Here is a 23,722-nt window from a genome sequence, read left to right as displayed (position 1 = left end):
TAAAAGGCAAAAGTATGGCAACTAGAAATCATTTCAAGATTGTCAAGAGTTTTTATTTTGAATCTGAAAATGCTTCAAGGGCCAAAATATGATCACGATTTTCAGATCGAAAGTGGGTAATTTTGTTTTCTTGACTAGCTTTTGGTCGGTTCCTTCCTGTCGTCATGATTCATGAAAGCCCCATAGAGACCATTATGAAAAACAAAAAAGGATGCGTGTTTTCAGCTTTGAGTCTTTGACTAAAGACCCCTGTCAAATTTTACTTCTTTAACAGTATATCTTAAAACAATTTGATTTTGATTATGCAAATAAAACTTGGTCTGCAAGAGTTTCTCAAAAGTCACAACTAGTATAAATAAATGGAAGCATATGAAAACAAGTAATTGGCTCAATATTTCAAGTCAAAACTGTTGGGATTGCTTTTGTAAGAACCTTTTTACTTGGGTTATTAATAATATTTTTACACAAAACATTTAAATCACTTCAAAATTCATTCCATCTTTGGAAAATAAGTTTTTCGATTTCCAATCAAATTATAAATTAACGAACACTCACCACTTAATCATTAGATAACTAATCAAATAACACGAAAAATACTCTCTTCAGTTTGATTATTTGATTCTCTTAAAGAAAAGATTATTTACTCAGAAAATTAAGAAAGAAATTGATATGATTAATGTCCTGATCGCTTACTTAGTTGCTAAGCCATGAGCTGGTTAATCTTTTACAACAAGTTGGCCATTTCTATCGCATACTATTTTGAGATGTTGAAATTCAATTCTTCAATGGCATGTCATCTCAACTACCGTAATTTACTGGATCGGCTCTAAGTATTAAGGGCCTTGGGCCAAACTTTTTATGAGGTTTTCTTGCATTTAGCAACTTATTATTATTATTTTTTTTTGTTTTAAAGCAACAACTTGAACTTAAATAAATATAAAGTAGCGCCTAATTTAATTAATATTTAATTATATCATGAATTAAATAAAAAAGATCCTAAGACACTTTTTAAAAAATAAAAATAGTTAAGAATGTATCTTTTTTCTTCCTTTAAAAATCATTGTTTCAAGAAACTATTTTCTTTTTACTTTAAAAGTGCATCAATAAATATAATAATTCTCTTCATAGAGAAACGCAATAATTTTTTTTTGTGTTAATCAAGATTTTATAAAAAAATCTATAAAGATAAAGAAGTTAATTTTGTTCTTGGAAATGCTAATAAAGATAAAGAAGTTAATAAAGATTTTATGAAAAATCTATAAAGATAAAGAAGTTAATTTTTTAATTGAAAATACTAATAACGAATGAATTAACCTTTAGAAAATATTATCAATTCTAGCTGTTTAATATTAAGGTTATCAATTATAGAATTTATAAAAGAAAATTAATTGTGGGATGATTATTAATTTAAAAAGTCTAAAAAATAGGCATTTTTATTATTTGTAATTTAAAAAATTTATAATTCAAGAATTATTAAGGAAATACCCAACAAAAAAAAAATGCTACCTTCCTATTTTGCAGAATAAACATAAACTTGATCAATAAACTTCAAACTTAAAAGATCAACCAATTAAGAAATTTGAAGAGAATAAAATTATAGCCCAATTAGATGTTTTCACATGCTTCAACATATATAGTTTGCAAAGGGGGGCGAGCTCTTTCTTCCAACTTGAAATAATCACATGTTTCTTCATCGATCATTCATTATCTTTTTCCCTTTTGCAGAGCCCTATGATATATCACAAGAAAATGCCAGCCTTGCCGGTATAGAATTAGCTAAGGGTCCCAACCTCCTTAGAAATTTAATATTCTGCTTTCTCTATGTTTTAGTTAGTTGGTCTGAGTTTGATTTAATTTTTTTTCTTAATATTTTGAATAATTAGTAGGTCTGAATTTATTTTAATTTCTTCTTAATATTTTGACGTAGATGTGCAGGCACGAGACTATTACTCAAACTTCAACTTATATTACATGAGATTGAGTAATAAAAAAAAATATTTTTACTCAATTATACATTATAATTAAGGAAGGAAATACCCTCAGGTTGCGCTTGTGAGGGTTGGAGGGCAGCAGCTCAAGTGGATTAGGCACAAATATTCAGAATGCTACATAAAAGAATTGATCTAGGCAGCATCACGAGTTGTATGGGTGTGATTTAAATATAATATTAGATGGGAATTAAAAGTAAATCTTGAAAGCAATGGATTTCATAATTTCAGTATTTTCTTGCAAGTCAAACATAAACAAAGACTGATTAGCTGTTGTTGATTGAGTCGGATTGACCAAAGCGAATAGGGTATCACAAAGCCCTAGACTTCTCCCAAATTAGTGGAATCCTCGAGTTGTATCCGGGCCGTCCATCGATCATCACCCCACAACAAAAGTGGCCCAGATGCTGACGTCGACGGCCAAGATTAAACTCCCAATGTTGCCAAAGTTGACTTTCCAACCTATATAGAAATATTAAACGTTACAATTACCTAAAAACACGCAGCAACTTGTTTTTATTATACACACACAAAAAAAAAATTACAAATTCAAATAGCTGGCTATAACTACTAAAACTCAAAAACCAACATAGAAATTTATTGCTTTATTTCTTTTTCCTTTTAACATTCAGTTACAGAAAAAAAAAGTAAAAAAAAAAAGTTCTAATCCGAATTAAATTGAAATCAAAACCCTTAATTGAGAAGGTTTTAAACTTCCTAATCCGAATTAAATTACCATTTAAGAAGAAAAGAAACACTTAGACTTAACCCTAGTTAGTTAACCCCAGTAATTCCTTCCCCTATAAATACCGAACTCCCAAATCCCTTCTGGTTTTCCCACACCTCGTGATCCTGTGAACTGCTTTTTCGCAAATAAAGCTTCCGCTTCTCCATTCTTTATTTGCTTTTTCATGGTGAGTTCCTAGTATTAATCTCATTACTTTTTATTTGTTTGTTTTTTTTTTCTTTTAAGTATCAGTTTCTTTGTTGTTATTATGTTTTGATTTTGTTGTCTCGTTCTTGTTTAAATATTTTTGTCAGGTATCAGGAATGTTCTTTTTAGGTTTTATGTCTAAATTTAGCTAATTATTTTAATGTTTTGGCGTTTAGATGCCGGCTGTTAACTCGGATCCATCCGACAAAGACTCCGAGCCGTTTATAGAGACCGACCCCACCGGCCGATACGGCCGATACAACGAACTACTTGGCTCCGGCGCCGTGAAGAAAGTGTACCGAGCATTTGATCAAGAAGAGGGCATAGAAGTTGCATGGAATCAAGTGAAGCTAAGAACCTTCTGCGACGATCCGGCGATGATCGAAAGGCTCTTCTCGGAAGTCCGTTTGCTGAAAACCCTAGCCAACAAGAACATAATCTCCTTGCACTACGTGTGGCGCGACGAGGATCGCAACACATTGAATTTCATCACCGAAGTCTGCACTTCCGGTAACTTGAGAGAGTACCGGAAAAAGCACCGGCATGTTTCCGTGAAGGCGCTCAAGAAATGGTCAAAGCAAATCTTGAAGGGGTTGAATTATTTGCACACGCACGAGCCTTGTGTCATTCATAGGGATCTCAATTGTAGCAACGTTTTCGTCAACGGAAACACTGGCCAGGTACGTACATATAATTAATTTCCATTTTGATCTGGCCTGGTTACTGTGCCATAACAAAATTAAGCTGACATGTATACATAAATCTTGTGTCTGTGTATAGGTTAAGATCGGTGATCTCGGGGTGGCGGCGATAGTGGGAAAGAGCCATTCGGCGCATTCGATGCTGGGGACGCCGGAGTTCATGGCGCCGGAGCTGTACGATGAGGATTACACGGAGCTTGTGGACATATACTCGTTTGGGATGTGCGTGCTAGAGATGGTGACGTTGGAGATACCTTACAGCGAATGCGACAATGTGGCCAAAATTTACAAGAAGGTGTCGTCTGGGCAGAGGCCTGATGCATTGAACAAGATTAAGGATCCAGAGGTAAAGGAGTTCATTGAGAGGTGTCTTGCTCAGCCTAGGGCGCGGCCGTCGGCGGCCGAGCTACTTAAGGATCCTTTCTTTGACGGGATCGAAGATGATGACGAAAACGATTTGTAACCAAATTATGTTGTCTTTTCTTTGAAGTAGATATGTGAATGGCTGAAGCAGCCAATGATTTTTATTTTCTTTTTTTTAAGCTTATGATGATTATTGGTGGTTTCGGCATTGATTTTCATTTCTTAGGATCAAAATTGAAGTAAGTGGGTAATATGCGGGGCAAGGGATGAAGTAGATGTGTTGTTTTGAACTGTACATATAAATATGCGACATACGTGTAAGTTTCATTTGATTCAAAGAATTTTTCCTGTGAATTCTAACATTGGATTTAGTAGTCTGATCCCATCCAATCCGCCATTGCAATTGCAGACTAGTTTGAACCTTTTAAGGTAATCAAAATCTACCTAATTAATCCAACTTTTTTTTCTTTTTTCTCATTTTGAAGTAAAGTCAAAGTAAAAGAAAAGTGAAGCCTAAGGATTGGCGTGCACGTTTGCCGATAACGCCAACTTAGAGAATAGAGATTATGACCCCTAATGAGATGTGGCTATTGGCATGTTACTTTTTTAATTGGCCAATTAATAATTAATCCAAACGAGCACATGGATAATAATACTGGAGAGGTGGCTGGGTTGGAAAAAGAGGCCTCGTGTCTGCTATCTGCAGGCTGTCACACTAAATATCGTTGGAAAGTTATTGCCGCCATCACATCCAAACTATTTTCCATAAGAAAATTTGTGAACGTTGACAGCTTTATTTAGGTTCTATTACAATCTAGAATAGGAGCTGGCTAAGTTACAGACTCTGTAACATACAGATCCAACTTAGCCAGCTCCTGATTGGTTAGCTAGCTACCAAACAAAAACAATTGCATGCTTTTTCTCCATATGCAGGACAGGTGTGGTGCATGCATTGGGTACGTATGTTACAGAATCTGTAACATAGCAACCTCCGAATAGAATATACTGAAAATTTTAAAATACATACATTTATTGGAATTCGAATTTATGTTCTTAATTTTTCTGTTCAGGGATTAGCTCCCGAGGATGCTCGAGTCTTGACTCGTAAGGAGATAATTGTAGTACCCCATATTTTTTAGGTATGAGAGAAGTCTGATGCTTATTACTTACTTCTATCTATAGCGTAAATAAAATTTGAGTATGGGAGAAGCCCCAGTATACTTTAAAGTGATGACCGACAAATTAATTAAGAAGTAGAATTTTAGAATAAATAAGTGCTCTGAGAACAGAGACTTAAGGCTCTAAGTCCTAAATCACGAAGACAGACTAGTATTCCTCTACCCTAAATTTAATAAGAATAATGATATAGTCATAGATTTTTGTATAAATTTATCTTGTACAAACTAATGTGGCATAAGAAAATTAGTTGAATTAAATATCTCTTGGCCTATATGATTTATTTTTATTATTTTATATTTTTATTCAACCAATGAATTAATACCACATTAGTTTGTACAAATTAAGTTTATACAAGAGTTTGTGTCTGTATCATATATATAGGTGGAGGAAGGCATTGTTGTTTGTTTATACTTTACATAAGTATATATACTTGTTTATATTTATTTTTGATTGATTTGTTAAAATTTGTTAAAAGTTGCAGCAAAACATGGAAAAGAGAATGATAGATCTCCATTTTACAGTTTCGATTTGATAAAAAGAAAAAAAAATGATATTTGAACACTATATTAATATCGGAATGACAAAAATGGTGGTATTGTATGTGAACATAACATCATATTGGAGTGCTACAGTCACTATTCGGTCATCCTGATTTCGTTTTGATGTTCAAAAATCAGTGATAAAAAAAAAAGTCTTTGATTGTGGTTTGAAGCCTATGGGTATATTTGGAAGACGACATTGCATAGCATTACGGAACTATTCCTCATTAAACTAATATTATCCTTTGTTTGGAATAAAATTGTAATGCATTAAAGTTGTGTTTATTTTCTGTAGTAGGAGTGAGGAGTGTGGATTTCTCCCACTTCAGTGTTTACTTCAACAAATTGGAGAAGGATTGGGAATCCCACTCCGTGGGTCTCACTCATTTTTGGAGTGGGGAGTGGGAATCAACTCCCACCTCTTCCTTTTCTACCATTTTTTAATTTAATTTAATTTAATATTTAATATTTAATAAAATAAAATAAATATTATTATTATATTTAACTAAATAATAGTTTACGTTGATTATAAGTTAAAATTACTTTAAAATAATATTATTATATTAATAGAGAATTAATAAAAATTATTATATGCTATCTTTATTTAATAATATAATAATAATATATTTATTTTAAAAATAATAGTACTATATTTGTTTAATATTAATAATTAATAATAATAAATAGTTTATTCTAAGAAAATATTAATTTTGTACTCAATAATATTATATTAATAAATAATAAATTTAATATAATTATATTAAATAAAATAAAATAATGTTTCATTTTATATTTACTCTTATTTTTATTAAATTTACTATAATTATATTTAATAAATATTTAAATAATATTATTATATTTAACTAAATAATAATTGGGTTTGATTCTAAGTTTAATTTACTTAAAAATAATATTATTATATTAATAGAGAATTAATAATATTACTATATACCATCTTTATTTGAAAATATAATATTATTATATTTATTTAAAAATAATAGTATTATATTTATTTAATATTAATAATTAATACTAATAAATAGTTTATTCTAAGAAAATATTAATTTCATACTATGTTAATAGTAAAAATATTTCATTTATATTGCCCTTATCAACAATTTTTAATTTATATAATTAAACTTAAAATTAATAAAAAACTCTGATGTTCATAATTGAGAATATTAATAATTATTATAAATTTACAAATATAATAAAATAAATGTTTATTCACTAAATATATTTTTTATTAACTTTGTAATTAAAAACTATAATTCTTTAAATAAGGATAAAATTGTAATTTGAAACTATTTACTCACAATCTAAGACAAAGTAAACACATAAATTAGATTATGATCTCCATTCCATGCTTCCATTCTAATGCAAGTAAACAACATACTCCAACTCTCACTCCACACTCCCAATCATAGGATTCTCACTCCAATCCAAAATGTAAATGCTACCTAAGGGGAGTGCTAATGCGGCAGTCGCTTTTTTTTTTTAACTTTTGTTTTATAATAATAATTAATAAATATAACCTTTTAATTTAATATAATATTATATAATATTTATATTATTTTTATATTATTTTTATATTATAATTTAATATAACTAATTATAAATACTTAAATTATAATATTACATTATTTAATTATATTACAATAATTAATATATAAAAATTAACTATTTTTAAATAATTTAATATAACTAATATAAATTTGAATAGTATTAATTTAAAATTAATAATAATACAAATATTATTACATATACTACATAACTCTTACTTGGATTATTTAGCACAATTAATTTTTTTCGTGAATATATTATGACAATTGTATTATTTTATTATTTTGTGACTATCTTATGGTATGTATAAACTTTTATTCTGTCATCTTAAGATGACTTTTGAACTAATTTTATAGGTTTTAACTATTTATTTATGCCTTATGAAAAAAAACCTATTTATTTATGTTGTTATATTATTTAGAGATTAATTGATTAAATTATTTGATGCGATTTTCATTTACAAGTTATGTATTTAGAAAAATAAATGTTATGCTTTCGAAAATTTAAGGTTACAAGTTTCAATCTTTATGAAGAGTCGTGATATTTTTTAACATTTATACTAAAAAAATTATTAAATTTCTAAAATTTAAGACTTCTATATTTAGTATTCTTCTATGTACTAATAGATATTGTTTTCTAAATATATAATTTAAATTAGTCGCCAAAATATTAATACATTATAGAACAACAATGAATATAGTAAAATTAATACAACATAGTATAGCACCAAATATTATACAATATTATTATAATCTAGTGCTAATAAAATAAAAAATAATATAATATAGTGTCAAACGCTCCCAATATTAATAAGAGAAACTTATCAAGTGCTGGAACGTTCGAACAAAATTTGGGTCAAGCTCAAGCCGGAGCTCCTTTGGATAATGAATTATAGAACCCTCTTGAAGCCCAAACAGGTAGCTTGGTGGGGCCCATTTACTGGTATTATATCCAAATAGTCTACGTTCATTTTATAATTAATTAATTAATTAAAAGTTTTACCTTGTTAAATCAAACCATTTTTATTTAGATTTAGATTTATCCAATGGTGCAAAATACAGCTGTTTTAACATTTGTTCATCACGAACATATCTTACTAGTTTTTCTTGACTCATTTGTTAAAAATTCTCGAATCCTGCAGCAAAACACGGCAGTTTTTTAACTGCAATTGTGGGATTCTGCGTTATATGAAGCATGACGCAGCATCTGAAGACACAAAGATGGGCACGAGCTGAAATGGATGTAAATTTTGTTCAGCTCTGGGTTGGCAGCCACTTGGCAAATACAATAAGAAATTCCATCTAATCGTCAATTTGCTGTTTGTGTATGCTTTCTAATTTTTTGACAACTTGATTTATTAATATTGCAGTTTTCAGCAATGTGAAGCTGATCCCCAGAGCATAAACTTTTGCTACTGATAAAACCAACAATAAAGCCATAAGTGACAGCTTTAGAATATGCCAAATTTGAGCTCACAAGTGCCAAATCGCCAGCATTGATTTTCACTAGCACCTTATCATCACTGTGTTTTTTAATAATAGTTTCCAAATTCTTATCGCACAAATCAAACAGAAGAAGCTTAAAATGTTTAGTATGATGCTTTAAATCCTCGAGAAATCGCTTAATACCTGAAAATGAAACTGTTATCCGAATCCAGCACTGTAATTAAAAAAAAAAAAAGAAAAAAAATAAAAGAATGATCAGTTACAAAAATATTGAAGATTATGGAATCACCTTAACATATATTCTCTTATAATAATATAACATTGCTTAGACCTTATCGAACTACTGTGTTTTCGCACATTGTTTTTCTTTAATTAATGTTATTGTTAAGGGATAATTAAAATATACCCAGAAAACTTTGTAATGTATGAAGAAAAAAAATGTCCTTATGTGAATTGGCAATAAAATTCTGAATCTACTTTGATATTAACTTTGAAGAACTTAGCAAAAACAGAACTGACCAAAAATTCTTTCAGTCCCGATCGGATGAAATAATAACAAAGACCTAAAGATTGTTACTAAATTGTGTAGCATGAGGGGTTCCAAGCTGTTTCTGTTTCTGGAGGGGCTAATATGCATTGCAATACTTCCTCGGTTGTTCACTGGTTGTGTGGGAGGTGAGTTATCAGAGTCTGAATCGTTTTTCAAGTTTATTAGCGCTGTTGATTCACAAAATGTTCTGAGAATTGGCTGGAATGGGAATCTGCCACATCCTTGCTCGTATAATTTGAAGGGAATAAAGTGCAATCTGCATGCTACTAGCATAGTAGGAATAAGACTTGAAAATATGAATCTTAGTGGGATAATTGATGCAGAATCCCTCTGCAAGCTCCGACACCTTCGAGTTGTTAGCTTGGCAAAAAATCTCATCCAAGGACGTATTCCCAACTCAATATCAAACTGCAGAAGATTGACATATTTGAATCTTAGCAGCAACCTTTTGAGTGGGGCGGTTCCTTTGGCTCTAACCAAGTTGAAGCATTTGAAGACCTTGGACATCTCTAACAATCATTTTGCCGGTACTAGTCCTGATAATTTCAAACAGGAAATCAAGTATTTTGATAAGTACGTAGTTGAAACAAGTTCATCAGAGATAAATAGGGCTAGCACGGTAGAGGCCAGAGGTTTGGAAGACACACAGCCCCCAAGTGTTCATAACATGTCTGAGCATGGAGAGAAGAGACATTGGTTTAGGAACTGGATGACAATCATACCACTAGCTGCTGGTATTGGTCTCGTCGTCTTGATAGCGTATTGTATGGGCAAAAAGTCTGCTCAGATTGCAAGAGACAGGGAGATTCTTAAGGCCCTTCAGGATTCTCCTTCGAAAAGTCCTCCTCGAGTTATGGACATAGAAGAAGTGAGGCCAGAGGTAAGGCGGTCAGAGCTTGTGTTCTTCGTTAATGAAAACGAAAAGTTCAAATTGGATGATCTTCTTGAAGCCACGGCTGACCTGAGAAGCCAGACAATTTGTAGCAGTCTTTTCATGGTAAGACTCAAGAACAGTGCTGTTTATGCTGTCAAAAGACTGAAGAAATTACAGGTGTCCATGGACGAGTTTAGCCAAACAATGAGGCAAATAGGAAACCTGAAGCATCCAAACATTCTGCCTCTTGTTTGTTACAATTCAACCAATGAAGAAAAACTTCTCGTATACAAGTATCAAAGTAATGGCAGCCTGCTCAGCCTCCTAGAGGGTAAGTAATCAATCTTGAAATATTTCTTAAATTCGCAGATACACTTGCATACACACACATCAAACTTTTATCACACGCGACGTAAAGGGTTTCTAAATTTGATCAAATTGGTACTGGTAATCTGCAGCGTACATTGAGGGCAAAAGGGATTTTCCATGGAAACTTAGGCTGTCCATAGCAACGGGCATTGCAAAAGGTCTAGACTTCATATATCAGAAGTCCAATGAAGAGAAGACGATCCCTCATGGAAACCTCAAGCTTTCAAATATCCTGCTGAATGAAAATGAGGATCCACTGATAAGTGAATGCGGCTACTCAAAATTTCTAGACCCCAAGAAAACTTGTCTCTTCTCATCCAATGGTTACACTGCCCCTGAAAAAACTGTATCAGAACAAGGTGATGTTTTCAGCTTTGGAGTGATTCTACTTGAATTACTAACCGGAAAAACTGTTGAAAAGACAGGAATAGACCTTCCTAAATGGGTAAAGGCCATGGTGAGAGAGGAATGGACAGGAGAAGTCTTCGACAAGGAGGTAGCAAAAGCCGGCAGGCAATGGGCATTTCCATTGCTGAATGTTGCCCTCAAATGCGTGTCGAATTCCCCAGACGATCGGCCAACAATGGCAGAAGTTTTAGAGAGGATTGAGGAAGTTGTGAATGGAAATGACGAACGTGATCGTGATCATTCCAATTCATCTTTCTCGTCCATGGAATCCATCCCACACGATAGCTGTCTGCTTCACACTGTCATACAAGAGAATTGGGATACCCCAAGATCAAGCTATTAGTGTTACTACACATTTGTTAACAACTCCTTCACATTTCTTCCCCTTTTGGGACATTTCAGTAGCTCTTTTATTTCATTAAGCATGTAAGAATTTGCATAGCAGAATAATAAACCACCCATTTTAGGCCTTTACTAACAGTGAAGGCCCATTCCAGCGTGCATGTGAAGCAGAGTACTGAATATCTCTCACTTCCTCTAATTTTTTCCTTAGCTCCATTTGATGTGCATTTTTCATTTGATCAAATTACCATCAATCAGCCAAAGCCAAAGCCCAAACCACAACCAGACCTACTGTTAGGTAATGATTACTTTCTTTTCTAGAGTGGGATGCTTGAAAAGGCCAAACAAACCTTCGTAGGTTGCTTAGAAAATAGATTACAGGTATTCCAAAATTATATCTCTTTGGCTACCCACTAAGACAAGGTGCCAGCTATTTTCGCATTTATCACACAATCAAAAGGAAAATGGGTAAAAAGATTATCAGTCATAGGAGTTGCACTTGAAATAGAAGATAACCAAACAAAACTGCTTGATTTTCCCTCATTTATCTGATCTTGACTGCTTAGCTTCAATTGTCGTCACCTCTCTCAAGTTATTGGTGACTTAACAAATTTACTAATTGTAGTGCCAACATCAAGATATTACGTCAATGGTGATTCAGATTTTCTATCAGTTTTAGCACTTTGTTTTCAACACAACTCTTAGCCTTAGGACGGAAATTGCTTTCTCAGTATTAATAATTAATTGATCTTATGGTGGTGCTATTTTGACCTGTGTCATTAATTATGCCAAGAAAAATTGCAGCATGTAATTTGAAAATGTTGAAGCGATGCTTCAACCATCGACCTTAAGGCAACCCAGATGCAAATACTCGCATTTCTCACTCAATCCAATTCAAGAAAAACGTGAAGTGAAGTTTAAACTAGACAAAATGATGCCTCTAATCAGTTGAAGCCAGTTTAGGTATAAAATATAATTAGTTGTTCAACCAATCAAGTAATATATAAACACTCCTACAATTTCAACAGACTGAACAGTCACATAATCTTACCAAAATACCTACTGGAGATATAATAATAAAAGTTGTGTATGTTATCTCCTTGACTATACATTAAGATTGCCTCTAATTATGTTTAACACAGCTCTTTAGTATTAATTTAATTAACAGAGTAAATAGTTTCGATAAAATAAACATTGAACTTAGTTGACAATCTACCTGCATTCCAATTATGTGGCCTTCAAATTTGGATCCTGCATCCTGTGGTTCAGTATAGCAAGAACCTTTGGACCTTAGAAATAAAGAAATCATTTTATTTAGTGTTAAATTTCTGTTTAATTAATCAAATTAAAATCTGAAATATTTCAATAAATGGCTATGTTAGGTGATTAAAAGAAAACAAAAAAGATCCATATGATTTGGTTGTGATATCTAACATGCTGTCTAAGCAAGGAATGGTATGTCAATGCTCATGTGGGTAAAATATTAAATAAATATTATTAGATATATAAGAAGAATAATCAAAATGAAAAAAAATAATAATCAATAGAGATCACAAATTTTATATAATATGAAAAAACAGAAAATAGAAAAGAGATCACCATCTCCTGCCATCACTCTTTTAGGCTCCTCCAAATATTCTTGCACCAGAGGATTGCATTTGCCAACTCCCAAATCTCTCTATCTATTTATATATAAATAAATAAAATTCCTCTGACTCTCTCTGTGTCTCTCTCTCTCTTTATCTCTCTCTTGCCCATTTCTCTACAAATTCCATTTCTTTTGATTTAATTAATTAAGAGGAGTGGAATAACCAAAAAAGAAAAAAAAAACAGAGAGCTAGGAGAGAGAGACAGACAGAGAGAGAAACAGCCGCTTTTTTTCAATTATTATAATAATAATATTTTATGTTTATGTATAAAAACACATATGAATGAGCAATTCCTCTGTTTTTCATTACTCTGATTCTGCTAATCAGATCTTAGTTCCTCTCATTTCCTCATCTGGGTTCTGCTCAATGATGGTGAATTCTCTTACATCCTCTCTGTTTTTTATCTTCATCTCTTATTATCTCTGCCTGGCTATTGTTAAAGATCAATTTTTTTGGTTCATGTTTCATTTTTTTTTTTTTTTTGGTTTCATCAGGAATCAGGGGTCATCTGTTGATTAGAGCTTGAGTGATCGAATTATGATCTTTGATTGGATTTGACAATTTCCCACTATTTGTTTGACTGGATTACCAATCAGATTCTATCCAATTTATCGCTTAAGGTGTGTGTGTGTTTTTAAATTTTCAATTTAATTGTTTTTATTCACACTTTGATTTGTTTGCTGCTTTTTTCTTATTTAAAGGTTGAACTTTTTACCATTATTGCGTGTCATTGTATAAAATCAATCCAATTGTGCATGAGACTTGCATATATGGGATTGATGTTGTCGATTTGATTCAATTCTGAAGTAGCTTTGAATCCAATTGGATATTTTGTTTTGTGATTTCTTATACTGTTGAGATTGAATTTGTTCATTGATGAGATGAATCGAAATGGATTACTGTAGAAGAGATGGAATCAGATCTTGGTAAGCTCTTCATTGGTGGGATTTCTTGGGACACAGATGAAGAACGGTTGAAGGAATACTTTAGCAGGTATGGAGAAGTAGTGGAGGCAGTGATCATGAGAGATCGAGCCACGGGCAGGGCCCGAGGATTTGGCTTTGTGGTGTTTGCAGATCCTGCTGTTGCTGAGAGGGTCATCATGGATAAGCACATGATTGATGGCCGCACGGTCAGTAGCTTGCTTCATTCCAAATATGTTTTTCTCATTATCAATTAATTGATATTTTCTCATTTCTGTTATTTTAATTCAATTCTTCGCGCTTGTAAATGTATAAATTTTTTACCATACAGTTGGTCTTTGTCTTCTATGTAAATGTTAAATTAGCATTTATTTTTCTTTTTCTATATCGAGGTAAGGATTGATATCATTTGTCAGTAACTCTCCCTGGCATAATGAATTTGCAATTTTTTTTTTTTTGGGAGGGGGGGGGGCGGCATTGAGCTATTGATGTTGCATAATTGGAAAATTTTGGATCGAATTTGATCTTTAGATGCAAATCAGTAGAAATTTTCTAAATGTTCAACAGTAGAGATGTTCTTTGTTACCTATCAGTTATTATGAATGGTATTTGATCCCCATTGTTCCCTTGAAACTTAAAATGACATTTGATTTTTTGATTTTAAGTTTTTGAATTGGCAATTTTCAGGTTGAAGCAAAGAAAGCTGTTCCTAGGGATGATCAAAACATGTTAAATAGAAACACTTCTAGCATTCATAGTTCCCCCGGCCCAGGACGCACAAAAAAAATTTTTGTTGGAGGTTTAGCATCTACAGTCACTGAGAGTGACTTTAAGAAGTACTTTGATCAGTTTGGTACAATTACTGATGTCGTAGTAATGTATGATCACAATACTCAAAGGCCAAGAGGTTTTGGCTTCATCACTTATGATTCTGAGGAAGCAGTGGACAGAGTTTTACATAAAACATTTCATGAACTCAATGGTAAAATGGTTGAGGTCAAGAGGGCAGTGCCAAAAGAGTTCTCTCCAGGGCCCAGCCGTAGCTCAATGATAGGTTATAATAACTTTGGTTTTAATAGACCCACCAACCTCCTTAATAGTTTTGCTCAGAGATACAATTTGAGCCCTGCTGGAGGTTTTGGAGTTAGAATGGATAGCAGGTTTAGCCCTCTTGCTACTGGTCGGGGTGGCATTTCTCCATTTGGTGGTGCTGGTTATGGAGTAGGTATGAATCTGGATGGGGGGTTGAGCCCAAGCTATGGTGGGAGTTCCAACTTCAGCAACAGTCTAGGATATGGGCGAATGCTGGGTCCTTTTCCTGGTGGGAATTCAAACAGGTTTAGCACTCCTGTTGGCTTCAGTGGGGGAAATGGAAGAGGCGATTCTGTTTTGAGCTCAACAACTTGGAATGTCTGGGGAAATGGGAGCCTTAATAGTGCCACAAATCCTGCCAGCCCCGGTGCTTTCTTGGGCTCTGGAAGTGGGAACTTTGAAGTTTCATTTGGAAATAATAGTGTGAATTGGGGTCCTGTTTCGGCTCCAGGAGGAGGAAGTGCTTCTGGCTATAGTGCTGGAAGCATGGGTTATGGGAGTGGTGATGGCAACTATGGGCTTGGAGGGGGAGGATTTGGAAGAACCAGTAGTGCTGGTGTAGGCCCAACATCATCATTTGCTGGGTCAACCAGTGGTTATGAGGGGTCTTATGGGGACTCGTATCGGAGTGGATCAGGCTATGGTGATCCAACTTGGCGTTCTGCCACCCCCGAGCTGGATGGTTCTGGCTCATTTAGTTACGGGCTTGGGACTGTATCCACGAATGTTGCAGCCAAAAGTTCTGAGGGTTTTATCGGAAGTTACAATGTTACAAGTAGACAATCGACTAGAGGTACAACTATTTTCACTTTCTTGATATGGTATTGCTTTGTGCGAGCTATTCGAGATAGTGCATTCCTGTCGGCCTTTACCTTATGGAGAGAAAATCTAGATTTTTTTTTTTTTGAGAGCGTAAGGTTTCCTTATGGAGAGAAAATCTAGATTGAGTTTTGACTGAAAAGTGTCCATAATCTTCAGAAGCATGCTTATTCAATTTATGATGATGGGTGAAAGATATAAACATGCAACACATTTTGTTGAACTATAAGATCAATGCATTGGCCATTATTATATTGCTGTGCAATCATAAATCCAATTGATCTACAATCACAAATCCAATTGATCTGAAGTATAAATGTGATGTGAAAAGACCATATTTCCTCTGATTATGATTATGAAAGAGTTGGTTTTTAGTATGAATCTTAACCGATATGTTGAGAATTTTAAGTGCTGTGATGTATTTGCTCTAATTTATTTTTTTTTTAATTTGATTTCAGGAATTGCTACCTAGGAGATCTGTCTTTGCTACCTAGGAGTTTTAAGTGCTGTCATAAGGTAAATTGTAGGTAAAGAAAATCAGATAAAACAGGTGAAGGATTGCAAAATTTCACAAAGGTCCCTCTTCTTACATTTTCAGCTTATGAGGAAATTGATCTTATAGCTTTAACAGCGGTCATGGTTTGAAGTATACGCATTCAGAGAGAAAGCAGTGATAATGGATTTTGTGTAAGGTTTGGAAATTTGATATTTTTTCTTTTTCATATAGTGACTAAAACTTAGATTTCTTTATTGGTTATTCAAGTGAGGTGTAAGATCAGATTGCGGAATATATACTCAAGATGATTGGTTCCCATTAACGTATTGTTCATACCCGGCAAGGCATGCCAATACAGTGCATGAAACAGTAGAGTATAAAGTTTCTGATTTTTTTTCCTCAAAACTGCTGTAGTACCTGGCGAAGTTGCCGGTTCTTGTACGTATAACGTTTCCTCTTTTATCTGGGATATGTTTTTCTCCCGGATTGTATGTGAAGTTCTGTTTGATTTACTAGTGTGAAACACAAGAGGGGTACCTATTTAAGATCCCCATCAAATAAGGTAATAGACGATTTCCATTTTTTTTTTCTTTTCATATGACAGATTACTACCTCTCATTTTTGGAATAGGCTATATGTGGTGTTTGATTAAATTTTGGATTATCTGCAACTATGTGCAAAATGACAAATAATGCGTTTATAGCCTGCCTTGTATTTTTCATCGTATTCCATTAGCTTGTGAATATTTCAGTTCCTGATCTGTTTTAGGCTATTTTTCAGTAATGTGTGTGGATATACTTTGACTCTTATCCATACCTGCCCTCAATAGGATGATGATGTGTCCTCAAGTCACCTTCATCTAAACATTTTTAAGGGGGTGGTCTAAAATGCACTGCTATTTGATATTTTCGTTGAAAATTTCTAATTTTTTTTTTTTTTATAAAACTAAGGTTTTTATGGTTAATACCTTATGTGTTATAGTAGTGCACATAATATGTCGTAAATTAGGTGGTATAAATAAAAAAACCAAAATGTTATGTCGTAACCATTCTCTTCTTCTAAGTACTTGAAATTTTTTGCTTATATGTGGAATTGTTTTATAGGTGCCATGTTAATGTATACATACTTTAATTGTATCGGTAAAAAAAAGGGTTGAGGCTTTGAATGTACCAGACTTCCATTACAATCCCATGCTTTGTTAGTACGGGTTTTAGGGCTTCTATCTTTATCTTGGACCTCTTAAGTTTCGAGGGGTTTTGGGGCTTTGAGAGCCATTTTTAGTTCAAAATTGTTGTGTAAAATATTATCACCATAATATGAATTCTTTTTTTTTTTTTAATTATTTTTTTAACCAAGCCACTCCTCTATTTATAGTCACCAAATAAAAATAAATGGGTAAAGGGCAAAGGTCATTTTAATTGTTTTCCAGTACACAGTCAACAATGGTGCTTAAAATTTCTACACGTATGATCGTCATTTATTTCTACGAGAATAATGGGTGTGACGTTTGACAAGGCCTCCCATCAATCAAATCAAGATTTTGTCGACGGTCCTGATCGCACCGAAATGGACTCGTGGGGTCTACTACACGATTATCTAGGCATGACCATGTGGGAGTTGCCGCCAGGTCAACATTAATTCCCTTGATCGACATACCCTATGCTAGATTGCTAGATTGTTGCCTTCTTAATTTCTTTTCCCATTTTTTTTTTTAAAAAAAATTATAAATAACTGAATATAATACTTAACCTAAAAACCACCCTTCAGTATTTTATCGACAATTAACGAATACCCACATTTTCTAAAAATTTCAAAGTTTAGCTTGTATAAAATTGAACATACCCACCCAAACACGCCTTTATTTGATCCAAATTAAAGAGGCTACAAACAAGTGTTAGTAGCAATAGCAATAGCAAGTGGTGGGATCCCTTAAAGAGGTTAATTTGTCCAACATACAAGTTGCCTTTTCCTTCTACTTTACTATCTTCTTTATAGGATTCCTCATTCTTTTCAATGGGAAAGTAGAAAAATTTTGATTAAAAAAAAAAAAGTAGGATATTGTAACAGCACAAAAGGTCAAAAAGCTAGATCACCACCTCCATTTTCACCTACAGTGTCGCCACTTGCCTCCCATCTAGTGCAAAACATGTCTAATGGTTTCAACTTGAGAGGATCTCATTCTTGGATGTCCATTTGGCCTAGCAAATCATACGGCTCACATTTGGCCACGTGTGGATTTCATGTTGTAAGCATCGGTTTTTTTATTGTAACCCATGTGTATGCATGCATACAGTAGTGACTGACTGACTGGTAAGCGGGAGCTATGTGTAAAGGTATCCGCCGACCTTTGAAATAAAATTGCCCGATCGAATTTCTTAAGTGAGAAGAAGAGAATATATGACATAAGAAAAAGCATATCATTGCAGAAGAAGAGAAGCTCAATGCATAATTTCTGTAATGGACATCATTTTCAATATCGGACACAAAAAGGCCTGAACGAGGCAACTCTCCATTCCAATGTATTTGTCTAACATAAAAGAACAGATAAAATCAAATCATATCTACTCATCAAGAAACCATAACAATCCCATCCCTTTTGTTTTTTTTTTTTTTTAAGTTCTAACTGTGACAATGGCACCAAACAACGAGAACCTACGGGACCTTCAATGGCTTTTCCAAGCAATCGAATCCGAAAGCCTCAACCTACACAACCTGTCATTCTTTCTTTCCCAGCCAGCTACAGGTTGTCACCAAGAAACAGAAAATTCCATGAACATAAACATTGGCAAAGACACCCTTTTGTACTTCCCCCACTTGTTGACTCTATTGGTTACAGCTGAAAAGGCTCACACTTCATTGAAGCACTTGGAGTTCCACAGTGTCGAATGGGAAATAGAGCAAATGCGGATTCTCGGATTGTTGCTTGACTGCAGCTCAAACGTCAAGCAAGTCGTTTTCAGAAGAAACAAGTTTGATGCAGAATGCTTGGCTGAGATTTCAGATGTTGTGAGGAGAAATGGAGTGATCAAAGAGGTCATGTTCACTGAATCTGGTATTAAAAATGCTGGGGCTTCACTTCTTGCTTCTGCACTCAAGGTGAATGATACTTTGGAAGAGTTGCAAATATGGGAAGACTCAATTGGTTCAAAAGGGGCAGAGGAGTTATCAAAGATGATTGAAGCGAACTCAACACTCAAGTCTTTGACGATATTCGACTCAAGCTCACTCACAGCAACCCCGCTTATATCTGCTGTTTTAGCCAGAAATCGAGCAATGGAAGTTCACGTTTGGAGTGGAGAAAATGGAGAGAAAAGTTCCAAGGTTGTGGAGTTTTTACCTGAGAATGGCACGCTTAGAATTTACAGGCTTGATGTTTCAGGCTCTTGCAGAGTTGCTTGCTCTCTTGGATGCAACACAACTGTCAAGTCACTCGATATGACCGGAGTCCGGCTTAAGTCCCGGTGGGCTAAGGAATTCAGATGGGTGCTGCAGCAGAATCAGAGCCTTAAGGAGGTAATCCTATCGAAAACTTGCCTTAAAGATAAGGGGGTAGTGTATGTTGCAGCTGGACTATTCAAGAATAGAAGTTTGGAAAGTTTATATCTGCATGGAAACTGGTTTAGTGGCGTTGGTGTTGAACACTTACTATGCCCTTTGAGTAGATTCTCATCCTTGCAAAGCCAAGCAAATATTACGCTGAGGTCTGTGACTTTCGGAGGTGGGAGAACGAAAATCGGAAGGGATGGGATTGCAGCCATCTTACAAATGCTGACAACAAATGAAACTGTGACACAGTTAGGAATTTATGATGATCAGAGTTTGAGACCGGATGATTTTGTCAGAATCTTCAAGAGCTTACAGAAGAATGCCAGCTTGAGACAATTGTCTTTACAAGGCTGCAAAGGGGTTCGAGGAGAGTTGTTACAGCAAGCTATAATGGAGACATTGCAGGTGAATCCGTGGATTGAAGACATTGATCTTGAGAGAACTCCATTGAAGAATTCAGGAAAAGCTGATGGAATTTATCAAAGATTGGGCCAAAAGGGGAGGAGTGAACCGGATATAGATTTGCTGAAAGACATGCCGCTTACAGAACCAAAGAGCTGCCGGGTTTTCTTTTGCGGTCAAGAATATGCCGGTAGGCTTTTCAGGAATATGAAATGGTTTATGAACTTGCATTATCCTATGTTTTGGTAGAACTTGACAGTTGATGTTGAGAACGATCAATTCTATGTATTCCCACTTGCAGGTAAGACTACGCTGTGTAATTCCATCTCGCAAAACTTCTCTTCTTCAAAGCTTCCCTACATAGAACAAGTGAGAACACTTGTAAATCCAGTTGAACAAGCAGTTAGACCAGTTGGAATGAAGATAAAGACATTGAAAGATGAAGACACAAGGATTTCAATATGGAATCTTGCTGGTCAGCATGAGTTCTACTCTCTCCATGATCTTATGTTTCCGGGGCATGGCAGTGCTTCTTGCTTCCTTATCATATCCAGTTTGTTCAGGAAACCCACCAACAGAGAACCGAAAACCCCAGAAGAGATAGAAGAAGATCTTCGGTATTGGCTTAGATTCATAGTTTCCAACTCAAGAAGAGCTGTGCAACAATGCATGCTACCAAATGTAACTGTAGTCCTCACTCATTATGACAAAATCAATCAACCTTCACAAGATATGCAGCTCACTGTGAGTTCAATACAGAGATTAAAAGACAAATTCCAAGGGTTTGTTGACTTCTATCCTACTGTATTCACAATTGATGCTAGATCATCTGCATCTGTCACTAAACTCACTCATCACATTCGAAAGACAAGCAGGACTATTCTCCAAAGAGTCCCTCGTGTTTATCAGCTCTGCAATGACCTCATACAAATTTTATCGGATTGGAGATCAGAGAACTACAACAAGCCAGCAATGAAATGGAAAGAGTTTGCTGAGCTATGTCAGGTTAAGGTTCCACCCTTGAGAATCCGATCGAGGCATGATAATAAGGATAAGGTGGAAATGAGGAGGCGTGCTATTGCTACTTGTCTTCATCATATAGGCGAGGTGATTTACTTTGATGAACTGGGTTTCTTAATTCTAGATTGTGAGTGGTTTTGCAGCGAAGTGCTTAGCAAACTCATAAAATTAGAAGTTAGAAAGCAAAGCTCCCTGGAGAACAATGGCTTCACTAGCAGAAAAGAATTGGAGAAGATTCTAAGAGGAAGCTTGCAAAGTCAGATTCCCGGAATGGGCTCAAAAGTATTTGAGAACTTGGAAGCCAGTGACCTTGTAAGAATGATGCTGAAACTAGAACTATGTTATGAGCAAGATCCTTCAGATCCAGATTCTTTGTTACTCATCCCATCAATTCTTGAAGAAGGCAGAGGAAAGCCACAGAAATGGCAAATAGATTCACCTGATTGCATCTATGCAGGGCGGCATCTTGAATGTGATGATTCAAGTCACATGTTTCTCACACCAGGCTTCTTTCCTCGTTTACAGGCAAGAGTTCTATATTCCTTTTCTCTTAATGTTTAAACTTCATATTCTGATTATGCTTAAAGTCATGAAAATACAAATGGAGATGGTATTTGTTATTACTAACTAAAAAGTTATAAAGCATTTAAAAGGCAAGCTCCAAACTAAAATCCTATGTTCAAATTCTTATCAGAGTTTGATTGTTTGCAAATTCAGGTGCATCTACATAACAGGATTATGGCTTTGAAGAACCAACATGGAGCAACTTACAATCTTGAGAAATATTTAATTTCCATAATCATCAATGGCATATATATTAGAGTAGAACTTGGAGGACAATTGGGATACTACATTGATGTTCTCGCTTGCTCTACCAAGAGTCTGACTGAAACTCTTAGGCTTATTCATCAACTCATAATTCCAGCTATCCAAAGCCTCTGCCAAGGAGTTACCTTAACTGAAAACATCCTGCGGCCAGAATGCGTCAGAAATCTGACTCCCCCAAGGTACAGGAAAACTCAGTTTGTACATGTGCAACTTTTGAAACAGGCATTGCTTTCGCTTCCTGCAGACAGCATGTATGATTATCAGCACACCTGGGATCTAGTCTCGGATTCTGGCAAACCTATTCTAAGAGCTGGGTTTGACTTAGCGCGAGACCTCCTGTCAGATGATGACTTCCGAGAAGTACTGCACCGAAGGTATCACGACCTTCACAACCTTGCTGTTGAACTGCAAGTCCCCACAGAAAACAATCCTGAAGAACCAGATCCCAGCAACGAACCTGATGGCAAAGTCGAACCAACTTTTGGTGGAATTGCCAAGGGTCTGGAAACAGTATTACAGAGATTGAAAATCATTGAACAAGAAATAAAGGATCTGAAACAAGAGATCCAAGGGCTAAGATATTATGAGCACAGACTTCTTATTGAGCTCCATCGCAAAGTGAACTACATGGCGAACTTCAATGTCCAGCTTGAAGAGAGGAAAGTGCCCAACATGATATACTTTGTCAGAACAGAAAACTACTCGAGAAAATTGATCACAAACATAATTTCTGGCATGACTGCACTCAGGCTGCACATGTTATGTGAATTCAGGCGAGAAATGCACGTTGTTGAAGACCAAATGGGCTGTGAAATTATGCAGGTTGACAACAGGACCGTAAAAAGTTTGGCTCCATACATGACAAAGTTCATGAAATTATTGACATTTGCCCTCAAGATTGGAGCTCATCTCGCAACTGGGATGGGGCAGCTGATACCAGATTTGAGCAAGGAAGTTGCCCATCTGGCTGACTCTTCCCTTGTATATGGGGCAGCAGGCGCGGTTGCTGCTGGGGCAGTTGGAGCTGTGGCAATGGGACGAGTGGAAGGAAGCAGAAACAGAAGCAGAAACAGGGCTGGAGATATCCAGCAGGAGCTAATAGCTGTGCAGCAATGGGTGGTGGATTTCTTAAGAGAGAGGAGGTGCTCAACAGGAAAGGATATTGCTGAGAAGTTTGGACTGTGGAGGGTGAGATACAGAGATGATGGCCATATTGCATGGATTTGTAGAAGGCATATGATAGTCAGAGCCCATGAAGTCATTGAAGTACCCATTTGAAATTGATACTTGAGCGCGTGGAATAAATGGGGTTTCTTCAAATTCTTTTTATAAGAGCTTTTTGTCTTCCTTACTGCAGATTATAAACCCCGCTATGCAGCTGTAACTTGCACTGTTAAACAAATAAGCTCTTGAGTCATAATTTCAGAACTATATGCTATCCCAGAATCTGAACAAGTTTACCTCAATTTAACGGCAAAATCAACTTAACTAATATAAAAATAAAAGAGCTGCCTTCTGCTTGTCCATTATGGTGTGAAAATGCATAAATAAAATCAGTGGTATGTTGAATCTAATGATAGAAAAGTTCCAAAAGCTAAATCTAAGTCTTTGCCCTACTTTGTCTCAAATCAGTAAATCACATGGGATATGTGGGACCAAAATATATCATGTTATTAGATAGATTGTTAACCA

General features: G+C 34.9%; 4 protein-coding genes across 5 annotated transcripts; all 4 read left to right on the top strand.

The window, feature by feature from the left end:
- The first annotated feature begins 2,743 nt into the window (after positions 1-2,743).
- Positions 2,744-4,346, top strand: LOC102623730 (probable serine/threonine-protein kinase WNK11). The gene is made up of 3 exons (XM_006474887.4): positions 2,744-2,902; positions 3,099-3,602; positions 3,703-4,346. Exons 1-3 carry the CDS (start codon positions 2,900-2,902, stop codon positions 4,084-4,086), a joined length of 891 nt encoding a protein of 296 aa, XP_006474950.1. The 5' UTR covers positions 2,744-2,899; the 3' UTR covers positions 4,087-4,346.
- Positions 4,347-9,101: 4,755 nt separating this feature from the next.
- On the top strand, positions 9,102-11,427 carry LOC102623153 (probable inactive receptor kinase At2g26730). Its single transcript, XM_015529150.3, has 2 exons — positions 9,102-10,467; positions 10,595-11,427. The coding sequence occupies exons 1-2, from the start codon at positions 9,303-9,305 to the stop codon at positions 11,254-11,256; spliced, it is 1,827 nt and encodes a 608-aa protein (XP_015384636.1). The 5' UTR covers positions 9,102-9,302; the 3' UTR covers positions 11,257-11,427.
- A 1,414-nt stretch (positions 11,428-12,841) lies between these two features.
- LOC102624019 (heterogeneous nuclear ribonucleoprotein 1) lies at positions 12,842-16,830 on the top strand. Of its 2 annotated transcripts, none has more exons than XM_006474889.4 (5): positions 12,842-13,276; positions 13,399-13,524; positions 13,813-14,036; positions 14,515-15,712; positions 16,197-16,830. In XM_006474889.4, the coding sequence occupies exons 3-5, from the start codon at positions 13,815-13,817 to the stop codon at positions 16,208-16,210; spliced, it is 1,434 nt and encodes a 477-aa protein (XP_006474952.1). In that variant the 5' UTR covers positions 12,842-13,276; positions 13,399-13,524; positions 13,813-13,814; the 3' UTR covers positions 16,211-16,830. The 2 variants fall into 2 exon arrangements, with proteins under 2 accessions (XP_006474952.1, XP_006474951.1); XM_006474888.4 differs by having other exon boundaries at positions 12,875-13,276; positions 13,810-14,036.
- A 1,554-nt stretch (positions 16,831-18,384) lies between these two features.
- Positions 18,385-23,554, top strand: LOC102624681 (protein TORNADO 1). The gene is made up of 3 exons (XM_006474891.4): positions 18,385-20,372; positions 20,484-21,727; positions 21,920-23,554. The coding sequence occupies exons 1-3, from the start codon at positions 18,866-18,868 to the stop codon at positions 23,306-23,308; spliced, it is 4,140 nt and encodes a 1,379-aa protein (XP_006474954.1). The 5' UTR covers positions 18,385-18,865; the 3' UTR covers positions 23,309-23,554.
- The last annotated feature ends 168 nt before the right edge of the window (positions 23,555-23,722 follow it).

This window comes from Citrus sinensis, chromosome 9, assembly GCF_022201045.2.
Source record: "Citrus sinensis cultivar Valencia sweet orange chromosome 9, DVS_A1.0, whole genome shotgun sequence".
NCBI lineage: Eukaryota > Viridiplantae > Streptophyta > Magnoliopsida > Sapindales > Rutaceae > Citrus > Citrus sinensis.
This window is presented reverse-complemented; position numbering and strand designations above follow the sequence as displayed.